The following is a 24,096-nucleotide window of genomic DNA, read 5'->3' on the forward strand; positions in this document are numbered from 1 at the left end:
CTGCTCTAAACTCAGAAATGGACTATTATTATTATTATTATTATTATTATTATTATTATTATTATTATTATTATTATTAACTGAATTATTTATTATTATTATTATTACTATTATTACTATTATTACTATTATTATTATTCAAAAGCAAAACCAGTCTATTACCAGTGCAGTTTTCCCTTTAGGAGAGGGTAAGAGAACAAAGAGCAGGCAGATGTGAGGCACAGAACTCAGTGTGTTACAGGATGGTGGTGCTCAGGTATTGGGGTAAGCAACGGGCTTAATTTAATTAATTTAATGAATCCATTTAATTTAATCCATTGTCATGGATTCAACCAGAACTGAGGCATGTGAATAGAAGCAAAACTCTGACTTAACAATAAAACAAATTAATGGTAGTTTATGGTCTCAGCTCTGATTGTCCAGACTGTGGAATTCTCCACTCTGCCTGAGAAATTATCCTGCATTTTTTGAAGAGAGAAGTCTTCATCATGAGTTCTTCATCAAAAATAAGTAACAGCTCTTTGCTTTATTAAAAATTAGTTTAGGGGAGTTTTCCACAGTTGTATCATAAAAAAACATTCCATTTTTTTATCCCCTAAATTGCTAAAAATTTGTTTATTTGGGTTGGTTCTTACTTTTCTTTATATGGTGTTCTGTAGTTGGAAGAAAAAGCTCTTAAAACAAAAAGGAAAAAAATTAACATGAAAAACCTTTTGCGGCAAGGCCAAGCTTAAATAAATACCCTCAAAGCAAAGGGAAAACACTGAAAACAAGGAGCCAGCCTGCCCAGGGTAAATCAGACTGAGAATGCTACAAACAAAATTAATTGACATTGGAATTTGCTGGTAATTTACCTCTCAAGCAGATGAAAGCAGGGAACTTAAAATAAACAAACAGCAGCACCACCACTGTATAACTCTGACACAATGCCAGGAATGGAAGATATTCTAAAAGACTTTAAGTAGTTGCATGCATTATTCTCCCTGTGGGGCTTTCTGAGGTTATACATTATTTGTTTTAGTTTGCAGTCATGCTGATGTGTCACTGGAAATGAGGAATCAATAAAATCTGTATGTGCAGGAAGGCTGGACTGGTGTCACTGCTGTCACTTTGCAGGATGCCTCTTCTACCTTTCAGTGATTTTCTGATCAACACACTGGCAGCCACTGTCCTTATTTATTTATTTATTTTCTGCTGGTTCTTTTTTTGTTTGTTTTTTTTTTTTTTTGGTTTTTTTTTTTTGCAGAGTAAATTATAGCAAGGACAGGAGGGAAACTGCAAGAGAAACCTGAAGCTGCCTGGCTGACTGATTTAACAAATGTCATGGTCTCTGACAATGAGGCTTTCACTTCTTGCTCCAGAGATATTCAGATAGTGACTTCCAAAGCTGTGCTGGAATTGATATAAAACTGAACTTTCTGCCCAGTTAAATTTCTCCATTTTGCTTCTTTCATGTCTCACTGAGCTGAAAATGTTCCCATTAACTTCAGTATGATTTGGATGAACTGCTTATATAGGCCTCAAAATGGCCATGAAAATCCCAACATGAGAGGAATTATCCTTGTCTGTAAGGACAGAAAAGGAGCTAAGGGCTGTCAGGAATGACTGCACAAAACCTGACAAACCCTGTGTTCTCCACAGAAAACTGAGACTCTTCAATGGACCTTCATGCATTGAAAATAACACCCAGGTTCCCCTCCCTGTTCTTTAGAAAAAACCAATGAAAATAGAATAAATTGTCTCCTTTTCTCATTATACCTCTGCAATCAAGCACTTTTGGAAATTAGACTTAGATTTAGATTCAGATTCAGATTTAAATTTAGATTTAGATTTAGATTTCTTTGCAACCAAGCTGCGCTCTCAGACTGAATTTGACTCAGTCAGTTCTTGGTGATGGAAGTGAAGGTTCCTCTAAGAATGAACACCTTGGACAGTTCAATGTTAATTACAACAGCACACAATTAAATGTGTAAAATATATTAATACATCCTGGCCCATTCAGATCCTTTCTGATTTTTAAGCATTAATTTTTCAGCTTTACTTGCTGAAACATTTTTTTTTTTACATTCCTCACATATATGACTTGTGTCAACAACTGAACATATCTGTATGAAAAACTGGAATTTCACTTACTTTGTCCTAATACAGTGCTCAAGTGGAGGAGTAAGATAATTTTCTTTATTTTCCGGGCACACCTGAGTTGTATCTGCAGAGACAAAAGAGACATTGTTAGTGCTTGGGGAACTTTTTCTTCCTACAGAACCCCACAGAAAAGACCTCTCAGCTGGTTTGAGTCCAACCACTGCCACATCCACCACTGCCCACTGAGCCTGAGCCAGGTTAGATTGCTCATACAGAGATGGTTTCAAGGAAAACCAGAGATGAGAAAATGCAATCATGTGCTGCAGGGCTGTCATGAGGCCTTTATTTTGCAATTGATGTTGTAATTACTGAGTGATTTTGTTACTCAAACTCTAAGGACAGTGATGGTGCTACACTTGAACAGGAAACTCCGAGCCCAGTTTGAACTGGGGTAGGACCATTCCACCCTGGAAAAGAAGATTTTCCCTTTAGTGCTCAGCAAGCAGTGATGTCCGTACAGGAAAAGAAGATACTGTGTGGAACACTGTTGGGGAAGATGGAACAGGAAAGCCTTATAAATATGATTGCCTGGCAAAAGATTTTGAGAATATAGAAGCTATAAGTGAGACTGAAATGAAAGCAAGCTTTGAGATACCTCAGTTACTGAACAACTGGAAAACAATGGTGTGGCCAGCTGAAGGCAATCCCCTTTTGATGAAACAACACCCTCTGCTTGCAGACAGGCCCAAGGGTCAGAGTAGACCCTACTAGCTTGGCAGAAGGGGCCCAAAGAGGAGTTTTTAGGGTTTAAAATGTAACACAGGATGGTAATGTAATGATTCTTATAGGCTGTATGTAAATGCAACAGGATTTGTATCTTGTACTAGATTGGTTAGTGAGAATTAGAATATTCAACACAGAGGAAGATTTATGGTATTGGAACGGGAACCTCGCTCTCTTATCCTCTTATCCTGTTTTACTCTCTCCCTGATCCTCTCTTTTACTCTCTCATCCTCTTTACCACGCTCTTGCCTTCTCTCTCTTCCCCACTCTCTTTACTTCTCCCAGGCCTGCTCCAGCTGTGGCTGGCAGCTCCCAGCAGGGCCCTGCACCCAGGCCCTTGGCAATAAACCCCAATCCCAAGCCCTGGCTTCAGAGATCTCTCATCTCCCTCCATCCCCACCATCCTAACCCACCGTGGCTCCTACAGAACACCAGGGAGCATTCCCTGGGGATGGAGAAGCCATCACAATGCTCCAGGGAAAACAGAGAGGTCACTGTCTGAGCCACGGCATCTGTCAACAGTGAAAGTAGAGCTGAACTTCCCAGGGACAAAACATCCTGCCACCAGCTTGGATGTCAGTCTGCTCAGCTGTTTCCTGTTTTGGAGTCAGGCATTTAAACTGCAGCAGACCAAGGGGTTTGGTTTGTTTTTTTTTTTTTCTTTCTCCTTTTCTGTCTGTCACCCAGCCAATGGAGAATGATGCCAAGGCAGGGTGCAGGATTTGGGTCTGCTTCAGTGAGACTGATGGAGACAGGATGGGAGGGGGTTGTCCTGACCATTCACAGCTGCCAGTCTCAGATCTAGCTGGCTCTCTCATGTCACAGAGAGGACCTGGCTCTCCCTTGTGTGTTGATCTGATGGGTACAAACACATGCAGAAAACTCTGGATGACTGCAAGGGTTGAAGCAGAGGGAAACAGACAATATTTAAAAGTACATGAAGTACTGGTGGTTTTCCTCTGGATCCTCAGGAACTTAGAGGCACACAGGAATCTTTTAAGTTTAAAAGAGCCTTTTTTTATCATTATTTTGAAGAGTTTGTAACATAGAATTTTAGAATAATAAAAGTCGAAACCTCTAAGATCATCAAGTCTAACCATAAATCCAGCACCACCACCATGTTCACTATTAAACCCCGTCCCCAAGTGCCACAACTACAGGTTTTTGAACACTTCCAGGAATGGTGACTCCACCACTTTCCTGGGCAACCTGTTCCAGGCCTTGACAATCCCTTCTGTGAAGAAATTTTTCTCCAAACCTCTCCAGGTGCAACCTAAGGCACTGTCCTGACCATAGCCCTGCTAGCAGGACAGGCACTTGGTGTGGCTGCCTTTCCCGCTCATGGCCGACTCTGATGAATTTTGTCATTTTTAGACTTGAATTCTTCCAATCACAAGGTTTGAATGGAGTGTTTCCATTCAAAGAAACAGGAAAAAATTATAAAGGTGTATCTAGGAGTAAAAGAAAAGGAATATGTATATTCTACCCTTAATTAGTGAGAAACTGAGTGCCAGCACTGTTACAGCTCTTCTCTGCTTATCCAAAATTTCTACCCCAATGGAAAGATTTATTATTATTATTTTCCTCTCTTTATGATGGTATGTGATGTCACTAACCTGTTATATGAAGGACCTTTATGTTTCTTGTCTACATTTTGGCAAATGGTTAAGTATGAGAAGCAGAGCAAATTCCCAATATAAAGTAGCAATTGCTGCTACTCCCAAAATAGAATTCTACTCTTCTGTCTTTTTTGTCTTTCTTGCCCAGTGCAATTTCTTTAAGACTTCCTGAAATGTGACCTTGATGGTAATTTTACCTAATTATAATCAAGATTCCCATTTTAAGGAATTCAACTTTTTGCTGAAATAAAGCAAACGACTTTGCTAGCCAGCAGCAGGGAGATGTCCCTGGGGCAACACCCAGCTCCTCATGCTGCACCTCCAGGTGATGCTGCCTAAACATCACCTCTTGCTGGGATTTCCACAAGGGAAATACCAGCAATATTTAGCATTCTGATATTTCCATCTGCTCCTGTGCGCTGGGTTTAGATGTTTGGCCAATGTTACCTTTTGGATGTAAAGTAATTACAGTTTTCTCCAGACCTAGCAAGGGATTACTGCACAGCCAGAACCAGGGCAGTGTTTTTGTGGAATGATGAAAGTATTTGCATTTTTACTGCCTTTTGCAGAATTTCACAGATAACAAAGGATTTACTGGGACACAGCCCTGGAAGGGGCTATGGCCACAACAAAGAGATATCTACAACTCCATGCACATTTTGGCTTTGAGGAGAAACACAAAAGAATGCCATGACAGGCTGGACAGCAAAGGAAAAAATTTATATGTGCTCTGGGGAATTTCTCATCCAGGGATCTTAGAGAGCTTGGCAGCTCTTGATTTTGGGAACTTTCTTGATGATGGAAAAACACATTTGGATACCTGTTTTGGACCAGATGTTATGTGGTGCAGCACAATAGAAAAAAATGTGTCTCTAGTCCTGTGCTGAGCTGTATCATCCATGTCACTTTTGTCTGGGATGTGGCAACCACAGTGAAAACTGATCATTTTTGGAGCTAATATATCATGTGACCCCTAATATATCATGCAACAGAATGACACGGATTCTCTTTAAAGCAAGAGGATAAATAACAGGCAGAAAAATGACTGAACTCACTACCACATCTTGAGAGGGGCTCACACCCCCATCACTCCCAGCAAAGAAACAACTTTGCCACATGGACTCAAGCAGAACATAAAACACCCAGCCTGTGCAAAAACCTGGATGCTGGTGCAAATAAGGAACAGAGACAACTTATTTCTAAAGAGCAGACTGCAGTAGAGTGGCTCCTTAAGATTGAGAAGGAATTTGGTTATCAAAGAATTACAGGCAAGATTGTATAAATGTACCAAAGGAAAGAAAACAAAAGGTGAGTAGGATATTATTAGCAAACAGGGATTTAGTAGTGGAGAGTGCATTGAAGTAGGTGCTTTCTAAGGATCAGAATACTCATCCAAATGCCTTCCAGTTGAAGAAGTATTTACTGTAAAAGCAGCTGTGTAATTTGGCATGGCTTCCTGAAAGAAGGAGAGTAACAAGTTGGAAGATCTTTTCCAGGTTTGTGCTTCCAGGCAGGTAAGAGACTAAACTTTTTTAGCAGATTACTGGCATCTTCTTGCCTTGGATTTCATGTTTCCTCACCTTCTCTGCTCGTTTTTCTACAGGCATTTAGGGTGAGGAACTGGAGACCTGCACTTTCTGCTACTGTGAGATGCTGTGAAGGAGAATGGGAGTAGAGAAATATATTTTGTAGTCCTGGGAGTATGAATAAGCCAGAGATCACAACCAGTTCCTTGGGAATCAGGGCCACTGGAATTTTTGCCAGTGTGTATAAAGTAACACATGCTCACTGTTAACCCTTCCAAGAGCTGATCCTCAAAACTTCCTTGCGAAATGTAATTAATCACCAAAACTAATTATGGAAATAAGGCAACTGCACACAAATTAACATTCACTGCCTGCACCCATCACTGTTTGTAATATTGGATCCTCCTTTCTGCCCCCCCAGAGGTGAAATGCAGAGGCAGGGAGCTGCTCATACCCACTGTCAAGCGAATCTCTTCATCCTGGTTGGCCAAGCCATCGTAGTAATAGAGGTCAAACCTCCGTCCCGTTTTCCAGTCGCTGAGCAAATCCTTCTCCAAACAGAAAAGCACACTGAAGTGGCTTTCACTGCAGACCAGCCAAATTGGGAACTTGGGGGTCTTCAAGTAACAGCCAACCTAGAAGGAAAATACAAAATAGCAGAACATCACTGGGGTCGGGGGGGAGAAACAATTTATTGTGGAAAACATAAAATTTGGAAGATCACTTATTTATTCTAGGCTACAAACACTAATGAAGGCTCATTAGAGACTGTTAATGAAGCAGACCAGTATAGCTCTGGTAAACCATGGAGCATATAAAGGAAATATTAGGCCTTGAGTTCTGGCAGGTAATAAAATGTAGTTGTAGTGTTCTTACAGCTCCAAGATCAGATCCCAGAAGAGCTGAACCAACAGGAAACATGTCATTTGCAACAGCTGTAAAACCACAGGAATACAACATGGGATGAATGGGAGGCTGTGCTGTCATTCAACAGTGACTGGAAACCAGGTGAGAGACTCACAGCATCTCAAGTGCCCTGAGACATCCCTGCCTGGGCAACTCAACTGAGCCCAAAATCTTGTGTTGAGTAAAGAAAGCAATGTATCCCCTTCATTTTATCATCTCCTAGTTCACAGAAGGTGATACAAAATACAAAACGTGTTTTCAGCTATAGAGGAAAGCAATAACAGAAGCATTTGTTTTGCTTCATTATTCTTAAAAATCAAACATGCTTATGGGGAAATAAAACTTTAACCAAAGCCTTTTCTAAGCCTTTGTCCTTCTTTTGAAAGTGTATTTCTTTCTTGAAAGTGTATTTCTCTTTTGAAAGTATAAATAATCTGAATATTCTCTAAGAAAGTGCATAAAAACTTTCATATCCATTCACAGACGTTTTAAACTAGAAAACTCAGGAGATTTAATCTATAAGAGATGGAAGAAGGGGATACTAGCAGCACTGCAGCTGTGTTTTCTACCTTTGAGAAATTGCTTAAGGAAACTGAAATCTGAAATTAAACATTCTGCTTTCAGTGAAATCATTTCACTTTCAGTAATTTTGCTTTTCATTGAAAAAGCCCTAGTGGAAACTGAGGAAATTTACCAGAAAAATTTTCATACATGATTTCTAGATATAGATCTGTGGATACAGCTCCTGCAGTCCAGCCCTCAGTTCTTCACCTTGGGCACAGGGGCAAATGGAAAAAGCCAAAACGCAGAAGCCAACATTAATTCTGTTATAATAAAAACTGAGTGATAAGCAGTTTGTGTTTTCATCTTGATAGACATTTAAAATTTATATCTGAAGTGTTACAAGTGCAAATTCAGCTGCCTTCCACGAGAATTTCTTCTGATGTTAGATAACAAGTCTCCAGCTAATTAAGTAACTGTTTCCTGACTCATTACTTTGCTAATATCTATTTAAAACAGCCTTTTATACAACAGTTTTGCTTTTTATGTGAATTCTTGGCTTAGAAGTAAAGAATTTTTTATAAGGCTTCCAATAACACTCGTAACAGGAGTTATCAAGAAAGAAAATATGCAGTTTCAACAAAAGATGGCAAATTAGAGGGACACAGATGAAAAGATTCAGTCTCACAAAGATGCATATTTTAATATGCAGATAAGTCAAAGCCAAAAAGAACAGCCAGTCTCCTCCTAAAAATATGTTCTTCCTATGTTTGTCTGCAAAAGCAACTTCCCAGCTTCATCAAACAACATTTGACAAAGATTAGAGAGATGCAGAACTTTCAAAGCCACGTCCACTCCAGCTCTCACGCCCATGAACCATCCCCCTGAAGCCAGGACAAACTGTTCAGATGATTGAGGGCTGCAGGAACATTCCCCAAAAATGTGCAGTTTTCAATTACAATCTTTGCAGAAAGCAGTGAGGACATGAACTTTGAGACAACTCAGAGAGTCTAAAAATATTGTAGCTCACATTCTCCTCTCCCAGAAGAAGGGAGAAGTCTTTGCTTTGGTCACATGAATTTAACCAGCTGAGGATTAGCTGCTGCCTTTGGCACCAAGATGCAGAACGTATTTTGTACAAAATATTACACGGATCCATGCTGCTGACAAAGTGAGGACAATCCTCACTGTGAGGATTCCTTTGGCTGCTTCTCCAAGCATCAGCTGTGGTGTGGAGAAGAATTACTGAGTCATTTGGGTTGGAAAGGACCTCCAGGACCATCAAGCCCAGCCTCTGACTGAACATCACCTCGACAACCAGAGCAGAGCACTGAGTGCCACATCCAGTGGTTTCTTCAATACTCCCAGGAATGAAGACTCCACCACCTCCCTGGGCAGCCCATCCCAACATCTGACCACACTTCCAGTGAAGGAATTCCTGCTGATGTCCTGCCTGACCCTCGACTGCTGCAGCCTGAGGCTGTGTCCTCTTGTCCTGTCACCTGTTGCCTGGGAGAAGAGGCTGACCCTCACCTCACCTCCCCACACCTCCTGTCAGGAGTTTGGAGAGCAATAAGGTCATCCCTGAGCCTCCTTTTCTCCAGGCTCACCACCCCCAGCTCCCTCAGCAGCTCCTGACTCTCCAGACCCTTCCCATACACAGAATTATGGCCTCATTTCTCTGCTCCAGCTGGCGAGGCCTGAGTGCTTCCTCAGCTGCCTGACCAGCCTGCTTGGTGGCAGTAATACTGGATAAAACCTGGAATAAAACCTGGAATAAAACCTGGAAACAGGACAGGGAAGAACACCCAGGGTTCTGACTCCTCAGGAAATCCCTCTAACTCAGCAGTGTCTGTGTCATCCAACAAGAGCCTGGCAGAGAACAGAGCTGACTGAGACCCCTTCTTTCCAGAGTCTTCCCTACATCTGTAGGGCTGAATTCCAAAGGCAAATCAGGGATATGTGACTTGCATACTTTTTATGATTTTTTTTTTAATAAGAGCTCTATGGTTGTGTTTTTATCAATATTCAAGTCAAGTCTTGATTTTCCATTACTCATTTTCAGGCAAAAGGAATATAAAGGGGGGAATGAATGAGATGTCCTTTTGTGCTGCATTTCTTCAATTCCTATGGAGACTTCCCTAACCCTGATCCTCTCTCTTACAAAGCCCTCAAGAATGCTCATAAATTTCTGATCTTTGGGAAGCATCAACTTTTCAAAAGCAAGCACCTTCAAAGGGCTCATTCTCCATCTGGTATCTCTGTGTATTCACACCATGGTGAAATCCAACCTACAGACAAGTATTTATTGTTGGAGAATTATCCCAACAGATCTGCCAGAGTCAGTGGATGGTACCTCACCATTCTGCCCTTATTTATCCCTTGAGCAAGGCCAACTTTTGCCATGTGTATTCCAAAAAAAAACCAAAAAAACCACCCCAAAACCAAAAAAAAAAAAAAAAAAAAACAAAAAACCAACAACAAAATAAAGAAAACAAAACCCCCAAAAAACCCAAACCAAACAAACAAACAAACAAAAAAAAACCCAAAAAAACCCAAACCAAAACAAAACAAAACAAAAAAAAAAACCAAAAAAAACAACAACAACAAGAGAATGTGATACCCAAAGCAAGTAGGATAATTGGATATGGCAAATTTTTCTCCAGGAGTTTTATCACTTAACATAATTTCTCCTCCTTGCTTGTAGGACTTCACTATTCATTTTCCAGTTATAATCAATCATTCCTTGCTTTATGTTTCTTTCCCTGAATACAGCTGCTAGAGATGTTTATTTGAGAAGTAATCACAGCGTGTACTGGTTCCACAGAGGGCTGGGTTCTGCCAAACTGAGGAATTTCTGCTATTACTGACAGGCAGAAAGAGAATTACACCAAGCTTTCAGAGTTACAGGCAACAGCCCATTGTTTGTTCTGTCAGGGTTTTATTCCCCACAGCTGCAGTGACCTTTTTCTGAAGGAATATTGAACAATGTTCCAGGGGTGCTCAGAGTGGAGTGTCAGTGGTGTAAAATCTAAAATCAAACACCTTTTCAGCAGCCCTTGGGGGAGCAGTGACACCACTGACCCAGGTGACCCCTGAAACACCAGCTCAGCCACATCACTGCTGTATCTGCAGATAATTGAGGGACACTGTGAGGGGGAAGTTATTGCCATTGCCAAATACTTGATTTCAATCAGACTGAGAAAAATAAAATTATTGCTTGTGAGATCTGACATTCAGAGTATGCACTATGCCAGGTGAGACAGAAATTGAAGAGTTTTTAGCCACATAAAATAATAGGCATATAAAATAATAATAGCCATAAAAAATAATTTTAGCCATACAAAATAATAGCAAACACTACTGCTACATTGGAGCCTTAGGTAATTTCTCTGCAGCTTTGGATCCTGTTTTTCTTTCTTTCTTTTTTTTTTTTTTTTGTAGAAAAGGAAAACTTTCTGACAATGAACTAGGGAAAAAAAAAAGGACATGGCTGAAGAAGAACAGAAAGAGATGTGGTGTGTTAAATCTTAGGATCCCCAAAGCAAAGAAGACACTCCTGGAAAGCACTGGTTTCTGATTAAAGTTCCTTTATACTACCATGGTGTAAAAAGCAGCAGATGTAGGAAGGAAAAGAGACCTCAGGGTGCCAGGCAGATTCAAGATCTTTTCTTCATCCCTGTCCCACTCAGCTACTCCTCTGCAATGCCTCAAAAATGAAGAAATTTAGAGGGAGATTCAGACCCTCCCTCAGATTTCAGCATTTTGCCATTTCCTCACTCCACACAAAGTCTGCAGCCCACTTCAGGGAGTTACATCACTGCAATGACACAGACAGGGCAGGATTCAGCCCACAGAACATTCTGCATTTATTTCTAGGCCCTCCAATGCAAGTTAGCCCTTGAGCTTTGGCTGTAAAATCAAACAAGCAAGAGATGGGTATTGTCAGAAATTCAGACCCTCCCATTCACCAGTGATGCAGGGATCTGGATTAACTCCTACCTGAAGAATTTTCATCCTAAAAAGCACCTAAAGTGAGATGGGATAAATCCAGATCCACATGCAGGTGTTTACAATCTAGAGAGACATGTGGGAAATATCTGACTTCTCATTTTCTGCTTTACCTGTTTGCAAAGCACACAAAGCTCTTCTGAACATGTGGGCTTTGTTATCCTTATTGTCTTAACTAAAAACTCTGTGATTTTCTTTCATTTGGAAGGATGTTGGCAGGGAAGCAATGCCAATACCCCAGCAACAGTGACTGGCCTCTGGGAAAATAACTGACCACAACTCAGAGGACAATAGGGCTTCATTATAGAAAATTTCAGTTCCAGGCTAGAAAGGGAGATGTAAAAACAAGGAATGAAGAACAGATTTTCTCAAAGACTTTTTCAGCCTTGTTTCGGTCAAATTTGAACGTACTCCATGTTTTTGCCCACAGTGATGCTCACTGAAGTCTTACAGAAATAGCAGCTTCCTCTGCTGCACCTACAGGGCACAACGTTTACCCCTATTCCTGAAAAAAGAACTGGAAAATTGGAGCCAACCATCAGTTTCCATTTTGCACTTGTGTTTTTGTGGTTGGTTTCTCAGAGGAGGTGGTTAAAACCCTCTTTCCAAACTTTCCCCTCCACAACCCCACCAATGGCCTGGCTTGAATCCAGCCCATCTGATGGGGATAAGGGATTTTTTAGGGGACACATTTCCCTGGGAAGGAGGTTGTAGGAGAGCAAAAACACAGGTGAGGTGCCAAGAGACAGAGCATGTGTGCTGAATTTCATCATTCAGGCCTTGTCATAGCACACAGTGGTTTCTTCAAAAGGACCAAAGATAATATTTCCCATCTGTGGAATTTTAATGAAGACATTCTGCTTGTTTCTGTTGCTTTGCTCTGTCTTTTTGAAAAGAAATAGGGAAAATGTGTGCAGCTTCTTTTGTGTCAATGCCCTCCCCGTTTTCAGAGAAGCAAAAACTAAAAAGCACCAGGTCCCTTGAAGTGCTGGGACAGTCAGGAATCAGAGTGGGTGAATTTGGGAGGTTTGACAACAGCAGTTTTAACTGACAGAACAACTTAAACCAGGAGAGAACTGGTGAAAACAAAGACAGATCAGAGAGAAGGCTCAAAAGTGACAGATAACTTTGAATATTTCCATTTCTTCACATATAACAGCACATACCTAAAGCAGTTTCAAAAAATATTTCAGAAGGATGGTGAAATTCATCAGCCAGCACCACACTGCCTTTAAAATGAGAGATTCAGACCTGTACTCATCCCAGTTCAGGCAGGAGCTTACTTTGACTTTTATTCACCCATTACCCCTCTGTGTGAAGTGGAAAGGACACTTGCCACTCTTGCAAAGCACAGATCTGCTAATAAGAAGTGGCATGTAAATACTATTTATTATTGTTATTATTATCATTATTCATGTTAATTAGAACTGTGGTGTTTGTTAATTGGTTGTTAATATTATTAAACAATTAGAAAGTTATGAATTATAATAATGATAATAATCTATTTAAATTTATTACCTGAGAATGCAGATTATTTTTCCTTTTTTTTTTTCACTGCAATTTAATGCCTGGCATCAACATAAGGAGCCTCTTCTTCCATCTCTTCCTATTTTTAACATCTCAAGACATTTTGAAAGAAAGAATTTCATCATTCTAAGTCTTTTCACCGGCAATTTTAATGTGGCATTTAGGCCAAAGGCTCTGACCCAAACACAGGGATTTTCTCACCCAGGAGTGCTAAAATTGGTCCTGTGCCTCATCCCCTTCTCCAAGGTCTTGTCACTGCTGAGAAACCACTCAGCTTCCCTGAGACAGAACTGTTGCATGCTGCAGCTCAGCAGACAGAGAAAACCCCCAGCAATTTCATCTGGAAATGTTCCTATTGCTTGACATGCTCTAAATAAATCCCAGGAAACCTAAAAAATCTCAATTTGGGCTTCTAAGTTAAATGTGTAAGATCACATAGAATTGATATTGCTTAGCACAAAGAAAAGAAACCCCAAGATGTGTAACTTGCCTCCTGAAAAGTAGCAGAATTGGACTTTTAGCTATTTTTCCTATTAAAATCCAGAATCTCACTGTGAAACTAAACATTTGCACATGAAACAGATGGAATGGATCCATCTGTCATTGTGAAACGATTTGCAGCAAGTAATTACACTGCAAAAACTCCACAGAGTTTGGTGATATGTCAGGACTGAGAGTGATGACTGAGCATGAACAATTGCAGGCAAATTACTCGGGGCACACGTTTTTCTCATCAGCAAAGATAACACAGGATCCACTGGAGGAGGTGAATGGATGGGGAACAGAGGCATTCTCCAGGCTGGAAAAAAAGGGATGGATCATTTTCTTTGGATTTACCACTGCTGGAGTTTGAGGATTAAGTCACATGCCCTCACAGTATCTGCAAGTCAAAAGCCATGCCAAGGGAGGTGTGGATTACACACAAATGCCCCATTTTTATTAGAAAAAATGAGATAAAATGCTAGAGAAGTCTTCTTCTATGTGGATTCACTGCATCTAGCCCGGAATCTTGAATATCCTGAAAGTGTTGGTAAGTTGGAACAAGTCTAGAGCAGGGGAATAAAAACAAGCCTTGGACAGGAAGTGCTGATAAAAAAGGGAGGCACTCTTACATCAGCTGCAAATGCCCAGCGGATGGGGATCAATTGTTCAGGGGGCAGCTTGGATTATGAGGGAAATTATAATTAGAGGAAACTAAGTAAATGAAGAGTCTGATTTATTAATAGTATTTCCAAACACAGGCTGTGTAGTCGATATAAAAATCTCCAAATTCACAAGGACCTGCAAATCTTTATTTGCATTTATTCACGTTTTGGAGCAGAGATGGATAACAAAAACTGTAAGATCACAGTTATATGTACTAAAATCAATGAAAAAATGGTCATCTGAACAAAAAGGCAGAAGCTTCATGGATGTAGATTTTTAAAAGAAACCCTGCTATATAACAGGACACAAAAATATCCTGAGTTATCCCCTGAGAGATTGGCTGGATGTGACCTAAAGGGAGTTTTCTGACTCCAGTGTCTATGATTCACCATATAGCACGCTCAGGATTTTCTTACTCCTGGAAACAAAAAATAAACCCAACCAAAACTGACAGTCCTTTTCCATGGCTGGCTTCAGTTACCAGCCTCAGAGCCACACTGTAATTGGATGCTGAGAGGAATAAAAGAGTCACTTTGAAAGACAAATTCTATTCTCAGTTCCACCTCTGCAAACTGCCACTGACATTTCTTTTTCCTGAACTGCTCTCAAGTTTATAACAGGAAGCAGAATCTGGCCCCTCACACAGAAGCCACAGTGGAGACTCCCCAGTTTTGGGCCAAAATCCACCAGAACCTGACTTTTGTCCCAGCCCTAAGCAGACACTGCCTCTGAACTGAAATTCAGAGAACACCCAGATATTCTTAATAAAAACCAGGACAATTTGCAGCAGACGCCCAACTAGAGTAGACTCTTAAAAATAAAAAAAAGGAAACTATGTCTACTGGAATTTCTGTAACTGATTAAGTCACTGGCTTGGAAAAACAGATCCCTGCTCATGAGTCCAGCTGCCATGTAAGAGCTCAGTAGTGGAAAGAGATCCCCTCCACCTTATAATTTGCAGAATAAGTGGAAAATGGTGTTGGAATCTCTGGGTAACTAATTTTATTTTTAGAGGGCAGGTGGGTAAGAAATAGCTCTTACCTGCCCTGACCTCATTTACCATTTTGCTCCTCCAGAGTAATTTTCCTCACTGGAGAATGGAAAAAATGCTGGAGTGGTGCATAACCATTTTTTGAGGGTTTAAATGTCACATTGTTTATAGAAAAGAAAAAGAAGTGTGAACTAGACACAGAAGCTTATTTATTTTTAGTCCATTCTGTTCTGAATTAATCTGATTTGAGCACATTGATAAGGTGCCTTGACTGAATTCAAGCCTTTTGTAATCCTGTGAATAATGTAAATAATTGTGTTAATTAGAAATAACAAAATTTGTAGTTTGCCAATAGCAGGAGGAGGTAGCTGACTTCAGCCACATGGGAAGGAGTTAAAATCAACCTTTGTTTTGTCACACATTTATATCAGATCAGTAAAAACACATCCCTTGGTAATCACTTCCAAAATTTATAGGGATGCTGCTGCTGCAAATGTAGGTGGGACTGCTACAAGTATCTAACAAAAGCAAGAGAATTTCAAATAATATTCCTGGATCTAAAACAGATTGGCTGTTTGGGACAGAACATGTCTTAGGAAAGATGTCCATCCTGCCATCCTCCATCTCCTGTTGATGGAGAACTAGTGAAATCATTATACCAGCTTTTCCTGAGGTAAATTCACACCTGTCACACCTTTGAAAGTTTTAATCTATCATTTCATTTTCATGATGACTACAATTAAAATATGACTTTCAAGAGTAATTAAATGGAACAATCCCATTGCATTAATAGCTATTTTAATTGTCTTTAATTTTTTTACTGGTCATAGTATCACCACTACAGCACAGAAAAGATAAACTGAACCAAGCCAGTAATTTGTTTGCTGGTTTACCTATTCCATGCTGATTTTAAAAGGAACTGTTTTCTCTTTAATTAAATTTTTAATGGAAAGCCTACCTGACAGACATCATAGTGCTCAAATAGGGACAGCAAACCAATATCGCTGCGACTCGTGATGCCTTTCAAAATGATGATATTGCCATTCCCAGAGTCCAGCTCGATCACATTGTTGAAAACATTGGACACAGCTTTACCAGTCAAAAGCAAGTTCACCAATTCCTGTTTGGGACATGTTTGAAATAAAGAGGAAAAAAGAAAAAGAAAACAAAAAACCAAACAGTAGTTGATCAGCAGAAGACTGAATCAGGATTGATGTGAAGTTACACATGTACATGACCCCCAGTTTATGGACTGGTTTTTGGTTTATGGTTAAGATCAAAATTGATTATAAAAGGATTCCAGATATTTTGGTCTAAGTCTCCCAAAGTAAAATGAGGAAATTATAAAATCACAGAATATCCTGAATTGGAAGGGACCTACAAGCATCATCCAGTCCAGCTCCTGGCCCTCCTCAGACACCCCAACAATCCCACCCTGTTCCTGAGATCTTTGTCTAAATCCTCCTCGAGCTCTGGCAGCCTCGGGGCTGTGCCCATTCCCTGGGGAGTCTGGGCAGTGCCAGCACTTTCTGGGGGAAAAAACCTTTTCCAGCTCTGAATTAGACTTCTTGTCCAAAAGGATTGATGGCTCAGGTTTTAGTTTTTGTATTTTCAGGTTCTGTGCTGCTTTAGTGTGTGGGTCTGAGCTTCATATCAGGGCATGGTGAGCTCTGTGCACAGAGCAGGGAGACAAACAATTCCTGCTCCAGCTGGGCACCAAGGACAAATGATCCAAATCTCAGCCCCAAGAGCACAAACACCGTGGGCTGGAGAGAGAAAAACAAGCAGGGTGGGACTGCAGGGGCTAAAGCTGGAATGGGACAATGAACTGCAAGATGCAAATGGAGCAGAACTGATCCCAGGGAGAGACCCCGGGAGCGCTCGTGCATTTTGGGGCCATTTTGGTTCATCTTGGGTGCAGCCCTGGCTGGGCTCTGGTGCTGCCCAAGGTGCATCCATGGAGGAGATCCTTTGAATAAATCCCTGCTTTATTCTTTAGCTCTGTCCAGTGTCTGCTCTAGGTCAGCCTGCACAAGGCATCAGGATGCTGTGAGAGACTTTGGAATCTTTGCTGAAGTCCAAATATTAGAGGAGTTTTCAATTTTCATCATTCTGGAGGCAAACTGCCGATAATTTATTTACTCTCACATCCAGCTATCAGACATCTCATCTAAGTGTTGTTTTGGGGTTTTTTAAATGAAAATATTTTGGTGTCCCCTCTTCTCTACAATGAAAAGTACAGCATGAATGGTATAAACCCTAAGCCTGCCCAGTACTACAAAACATTTCTGTATGTGCTTAGTGATGTATTTTGTATGCTGGACAAGATTTGTTACATTAGGATTCTTTCTCACTGATTATTTCTGGAGGAAATTAGATCTCCTTCAGTAAAACATTTACCCATATGGACCCTGATCATCAAAATATTGATATTTCCTAGAGATGATTGCTGATTATTTCCTCTCCAGTTGAAGCAGGGGTGTGTCAGAGGCTAAATACCTGTGAGAGGGTGGGTGGCGTTTGCACATGTGAGTGTGCCTGAAGTTCAAGAACAGAGATAAGGGATACTTTTCTCTGCTAACATCCCACCATGGCCAGCTGGGGTGCATGAAAGCAGAGCTAACAGCAGACTGTGCTGCAGCAGTGAACCAGCTCACTATTAATAAACAACATATGGCTAAAACCAGGAGGGGAAATAACAAAGAGAAAGTTTCCAGAAAAAATACTGCAAATTACCATGCCCAAAGCCATGAATAACTCTGGTATGGCCAGTTTGGAACTGGTGTTAAAAATACTGCACACAATTACAGCTCTGTGTTTCTCCTGAAGGATTCCCCAGAGTTTATAGGCTTTTACTGACATTTTCAGCACTTTCATTCACCATCACTGATGTTCTACCACCTTCTTGAGGAACCACTGTGTGGTCACAGTACAGAAGTCCTCTAGAAACAAGAGAGGAGCATGAAACTTGTCTGTGGCAGCCAGAAGGGCAAGAGATGGGAGGAATGTAGAATCAGACATGGAACCTCAGGCACCTTTCTGGAGGGCAGGGAGGCAACACAGCAATATTTCACTGAAATCAACCAGGGAGTCCCAAAGAGGAAGATGAGAGGACTGCGAGGACATGGACACACAGGTACAGGCACATACAGGCCAAAAACACCAGCCTGCAAAGCAGAACCTCTGAAAGCAAAGACAACAATGTGCCAAAACACGAGGAAAAATAATAAAGGATGAAGGTGCTCGAGGATATGGGAATAAGGGAAAAACAAAAGGAAACTGGTGGAAACTTTATAGCATAAATCTCCACCAATTTATTTTCATAAATAATTTTTCCCATACCTAAAGGGGCTGCAAAAGAGCTGGAGAGGGACTTTTCCCAAGGGCATGGAGTGATGGGACAAGGGGGAATGGCCTCCAGCTGAAGGAGTGCAGGTTCAGCTGATATAAGGAAGAAATTCTTTACTGTGAGGGTGCTGAGCACAGGTTGCCATGAGAGGATGTGGATCCCCATCCCTGGAGATGTTCAAGAACAGGCTGGATGGGGCTTGGAGCAAGCTGGGATAGTGGAAGGCTGGTAAGTTTGGAACAAGATGAGCTTTAAGGTCCCTTCCGACCCAAACCATTCTGTGATTCCATGACTCTATGACTCAAAAATAAGAAATCCATCTCTCCCCAGAGGTCAGTTCACAGCAGAGTCACAGAACATCCCCAAAACTGGACCTTTAGCTCACCTGGGTGCAGTAGCCGTGGCTGCCAATCAGGCGGTTTGTGAGCACGTCGAAGTCATTGCGCACCCTGCAGAGGAAAACACAAATTTAAAACCAATCAAATGTCAATACAATTGCTTCTTTTCATTCTTTTCATCTCTAAATCTTAATGAGAAACAAAACCAAGCTGTTTCCCAACCATAAATATAGCCCTGTATTTTCTGAGTCCTTTCAAGGTGATTTTTTACATGGCAAAAAAAAAAAAAAATTAAAATCTCCACTAAACCTGTGGGAAGCAGAAGCAGAAATTTGGTAGAGCTTGGAGGAAACAACTGGAGAGGAGAAAAGAAGTCATTGTCACTAGTTAGAATTATAGAAATTAGAATTACTGCACTGTTTGTGTGACAGAATCACAGAATGGGTGAGGTTGGAAGGCACCTCTGGAGGTCCCTTTGTCCACCCCATCTCTGGTACCTGAAGCAAATTTCCCAGGTCCACATCTGGATGGTTTCTGAATCTCTCTAAGGAGACAGACTCCACAAAGTACCTGGGCAACACATTCCAGTACTAAGGTAAGATCTGCTATTTGTTATTCCTATCATAAATCCTTGTAATATATCCATATCATCTATACACTACATTGTGCATGAAAAAAAGAAAGAAAAAAAAACCCAAACCCCTCTAGGTGTACACATTTATAATGGTGCCGTGTGGCCCCTAATTATATGTTGTGACACCAAAGAGAAAACTGCACTGCCCATAATAATGGAGTAATGTGTCCCCAACCTAAGTTCACTATCTCATAACTCCTGGAATTACTGAATTAGTGATTGGTTGATGGCCTAAACCATAAAGGTCGTAAATGTGATCATTTTTTATCCTGAAGGTAAAATGGAATTGCAAACATTATTTTACACATGAATAAATGTTTACTCTAGGTTTGAGGAAGATCAGTGTACTATGTTCTGGGAGAGTTGTGGCAATAAAACCCACTGATTGATTCTATGGGTCATAAAAAAGCTATTTTCCTTCAATATAAAATATGCTGGTCTCAATTGTTTTGACTCCATCCTTATTTTGATATTGCTGCTGAGGTAGAGAGAATACTTGAATAATGATCAATTAAAACTTAGTTATTCTATACACATCCAGGCTCCTCATTCTCATTTGACTTGGCAAATCTATGCATACAAATATCCATTTTTCTTGACAATTGGCTCAATTAATTTTGTTTTAAATGAAAATATTTTGTTTCTGACAAAGCAGGAGTTGAATTGATATGGTCAGGGAAAAGCTAGCTGGAAATTTCCCCTTAACATTGATACACATGCTCCTTTAAAAATGTATTTATTAAGTAAAAAGACAGGACTTTTTATATCTTCATCCCAAACTTTAGATAACTATTTTTCATAGGTTTTCTTTGAATGCCAAAATCAGAATGTAACATATAATTTCGAGGTTTACAGCCCTAAAAGTATTTAAAATAATTCAACAAAAGTCAGAGTCATGGAATCACAATTCCCAAACTTTAGATAATTATTTTCTCACAGGATTTCTTTGGATGCCAAAATCAGAATGCAACATGTAATTTTGAGGTTTACAGCCCTAAAAGTATTTAAAATAATTTAAAGAAAGTCAAAGTCGTGGAATCACAATTCCCAAACTTTAGGTAATTATCTTCTCATAGGATTTCTTTGAATATAACGTATATTTTCAAGGTCTACAGCCCTAAGAGTATTTAAAATAATTAAGAAAAATGTCATAGTCATGGAATCACAATTCCCATTTTGAAAAATGCCTTTTATCCCTTTTGTAAAAACGCATTTCATGCCTTTTAAAAACACTTATTTTAAAGACAATTCACAAATCAGTGTCAGACATAACAAAGTGCCACTGACGTCTCTTGTCCGTGTGAAATCAAAGGAAAGGCTGGGGAAAGTGTGCCCGTGACACGGAAAACTCCCTCGTGCACCACTGCAAGGCATGGATGGGATGATAAAAATCTTTGGATTTTGGCCATTTTTCAGTTTTAGCAACGGCCTCATCTCGCCAGCGGCGCGGGCAGAATGTCCAACATGCGTCAGTCGGGGACAAGGGGACATACGCCACACACAATGGCAGGAAGCTCTAATTCCATCTGAAGGCACAAACAATCTGGGAGTCTGGAGGTGGATCTCAGCTCCTGCAGAAGGAGGACAACATCTGCCTTTGCAATCAGCCCCGCTGCTGAGGAAACCGACGTCAGGCGTGCGGCCACGGGATTTACACCTCCGCTCAACGCGGGATTTACACCTCGCTCAACACGCTCAGGGCTCCTCTTCCCACCTGCCGAGGGCTCCCCAGCCTCTCTGCAGGTGTGTTTGGGGTGCTTCAGGTGCAAGTGCACCTCATGCTTTGTAAAAATATCAGACAGTCACAATTTTGTGGGTGGTTTCAGCCAGGTGAGGAGATGTTCATTGGGAATAGGCAAATCTGAAGTGTTTGTTCATTCTGCTGTCCTGGCTATCAGATGTCAATGCAGACATAATCTATAAACCATTATCATCATCATGACTGTCCCAGCATGGAATTTTCCATTTATAATTTTTAAATCACTTTAGAACAGAAAGAAAACCCATCATTTTGAAGCCAGGAACCTTTTAATAATCCCAGTGATCATCAGACAATGATTTAAGGCTTGACTCCCTGAATCCCTTTTTAATATACAACTCAACACTCCACGTGCTGCTGTAACAGAATCACAGATCAGTAAACAGACACTAAAAAGCAACAGTGTTAATGGTAAACATTCCTTTATTGTGCTGTATTATTGCTATTTTCCAGTGTTGTGATAGTTCATACCCCAGCTGGAGAGTGGGGTAGGAGAATGTTGGCTGCTAGAGCAGATCAGTGGGGTTTGCCTCTCCTGGTAATATTGTAAAGTCTGTTTAAAAAAAATATCCAGGCAGAAAGCAAGATACTGATTTTTAAAATTTCCTGGATAAAGATTTTAAATCAAGCACGTGCTCCATGTGCAGTTTTCAACAGAAATCATTCCCTGCGCTGATATGAATCCAGAAGTTGACAATGAGACTCTGCTAAATTTCAGGTCACTTGTAAATGTCCCAGCTTGGCTTTTAGTTTTAGTTGTAATGTGTGTGATGCGCTTTATGCCTGCCTGAAACCAGGGAAGACAGAGTTTGGATTCTAAAATATGTACAGAATGTGGATGTGTTTTATTATGCTCACAGAACTTAAATAACATGGCACAACTCAGCTCCACATGGTTTATTCACTCTGAGCTGTTCTTTTAAAAAATATCTTAAATAAATAAATTTTAAAAAATAAATTTGCATTAAAGCCTTCTTTCCCCCCCAGAAAAGAGTAATTGTGAGCTGTTATCCTGAGGCTTAACTGTCCTTTCAGTCCTCATGCAAGCAAACATTTTTCTCACATTATTATCACAGAAAATTAACATCATTATGTGGTGAAACCAAATGATGTGTAAGGTGGCTTCAGAGTAAAACCTTAATTTATAGCAACTGGAGAAATCTCCTCATGACAGAAATCACCAAAATACAGCTGGTGTGAATTATACCTATATTTTCATGGTTTTTAATGCTGCTGGGTTTAAGGCAGGGATGCCTGAAAATCCTTCCAGAAAATATCTTTATATATTATAAATTTATTTTCTCTCGATGCTCCTGTTGGTGAATCTGTGTTTATCTTCATCCTGGTTGTAACTGTTGGTTTCAAATTTATTTATAATGTGTTTATAAAGGATGTTAAGTACTGAAGGTGGACAGATGTTCTGAGCCAAAGCTTTGACTGCTCTGAATTGTCACAGCCACACTGACACCACTTGCTGACTTCCAGGCATTTATTAGAAATCTGCCTAGAAATCAATTCATTCTGGGATATAAAAATAACAAAAAAAAAAAAATCTAAAAGCTAATGACAGATGGACCAAACCACCATTTGACAGAAGAAACTATAATGTCATTAAAAACCTTAGCACTGACGGTGCATTGATAAAATACAGTTCAGTGATCTGCATGGACTCAATAAAGTTTTAAAAGTACATAAATACAAATCCAAAATATAAATTTTTTGAGCATTGGAACCTCCAATATAACATAACTTGCAATCAGATGAACTTTTTCTTAGCAAAAACTAAGTGAAATAAATGTTTTTAAGATGTTCCACATATATTTACTCTCAACTTACTTCCAAGAAAATTCTTGACAAGTCTTCAATGGAGAATAATTAAATATTGAATACAGAAGTCCTATACAAACTCTAACAGGAATAATCCCAGACTATCACAATGTGAGTCAGTTCATGCCATAGGTATCACTTGGCTTGATAACAAAATAAAATGATAGAAAAGAGAAATAATATAAAATAATAAAATAGTATAAAAGAAAAAAGAGTGCATTTCAGTAAGTGCTGGCTGGCTTACAGTCCTGAACTCTGAGGCAAAGCTGCCACAGAAAATTGGTGACCTCACTTTGTTCATGGCAACAGACAGTCACATTAACAAACACACAATTACAAGTCTACTCCCAAAATAGATTTGGGGCTGGCAGGGAGAAAAACCTCATCTTCAAGCATAAGGATTTCAAATAATTACAATGGGGATATGGAAAATGACAGGATGGGTGACTGCCTTATTGTGTAAATGTTCCAGAATATTTTTTTTTTTTAATACTGGCACATGGCAAAGGTTTCAAACAAATGTTTAAAGAAGAAAGGAAGAGCCTCTCTAAAAAACAAAAAAATAAAATTTGTTTGGGATTCAGACAGGGGAAGCAAGGAAGTGGCCTCATTCTTTATTTATCACTTTTGCCACATACCTGCTAATTTCACCAGGTTCTTAAAATGGTCTGAGGTACTCAGGCAGGTTAATTCATCAGATCTGCTGCTCCACAGCGCTGACAAAGTACAAATGGGAAGTATTTAATTTCACAGGGATAGATCTGATGGGAAAAATTACTAATCTATTGGCATGTTCAACCCACTATTTAATTTTTTTAAAAGAAATTATCTTTCTGACGGAATGCAATGTCCTCCTGAGTGCAACAGAACAAGCAAAGATATTAAATCTGTATTTATCTCACCACAATAATCTGAATGTGCGAAAGTAACCTGCAAAATTTGGCCAAAATCTGACAATTCATTTGTTACTGCTACATTTCGCTGTAGAATCACACTTATTCTTCCACACCTCTGCAGTCTTTTAATCAATATCCTTTATTTCCCTAAAATTAAAATAATTAATTTCTGAAATGCTTTGATTTGCTAAAGGAAAGGAA

The 24,096-nt window shown here is 40.0% G+C and overlaps 1 protein-coding gene across 3 annotated transcripts in view; it reads right to left on the reverse strand.

Annotated features, from left to right (window-relative positions):
• Positions 1–24,096, reverse strand: part of MINDY4 (MINDY lysine 48 deubiquitinase 4) — a 75,606-nt gene that overhangs the window by 3,893 nt on the left and 47,617 nt on the right. For 2 of the 3 annotated variants that reach the window (XM_031059754.1, XM_005424327.2), the window contains exons 14-17: positions 18,827–18,890; positions 16,051–16,212; positions 6,465–6,645; positions 2,134–2,206 (exon numbers count right to left, since the gene is read on the reverse strand). In XM_031059754.1, the coding sequence (XP_030915614.1) occupies positions 2,134–2,206; positions 6,465–6,645; positions 16,051–16,212; positions 18,827–18,890 (480 nt within the window). The remainder of the gene's footprint in view (positions 1–2,133; positions 2,207–6,464; positions 6,646–16,050; positions 16,213–18,826; positions 18,891–24,096) is intronic. The other variant, XM_031059755.1, reaches the window with a different exon arrangement.

This window comes from Geospiza fortis, unplaced genomic scaffold (assembly GCF_000277835.1).
Source record: "Geospiza fortis unplaced genomic scaffold, GeoFor_1.0 scaffold182, whole genome shotgun sequence".
Classification (NCBI taxonomy): Eukaryota; Metazoa; Chordata; class Aves; order Passeriformes; family Thraupidae; genus Geospiza; species Geospiza fortis.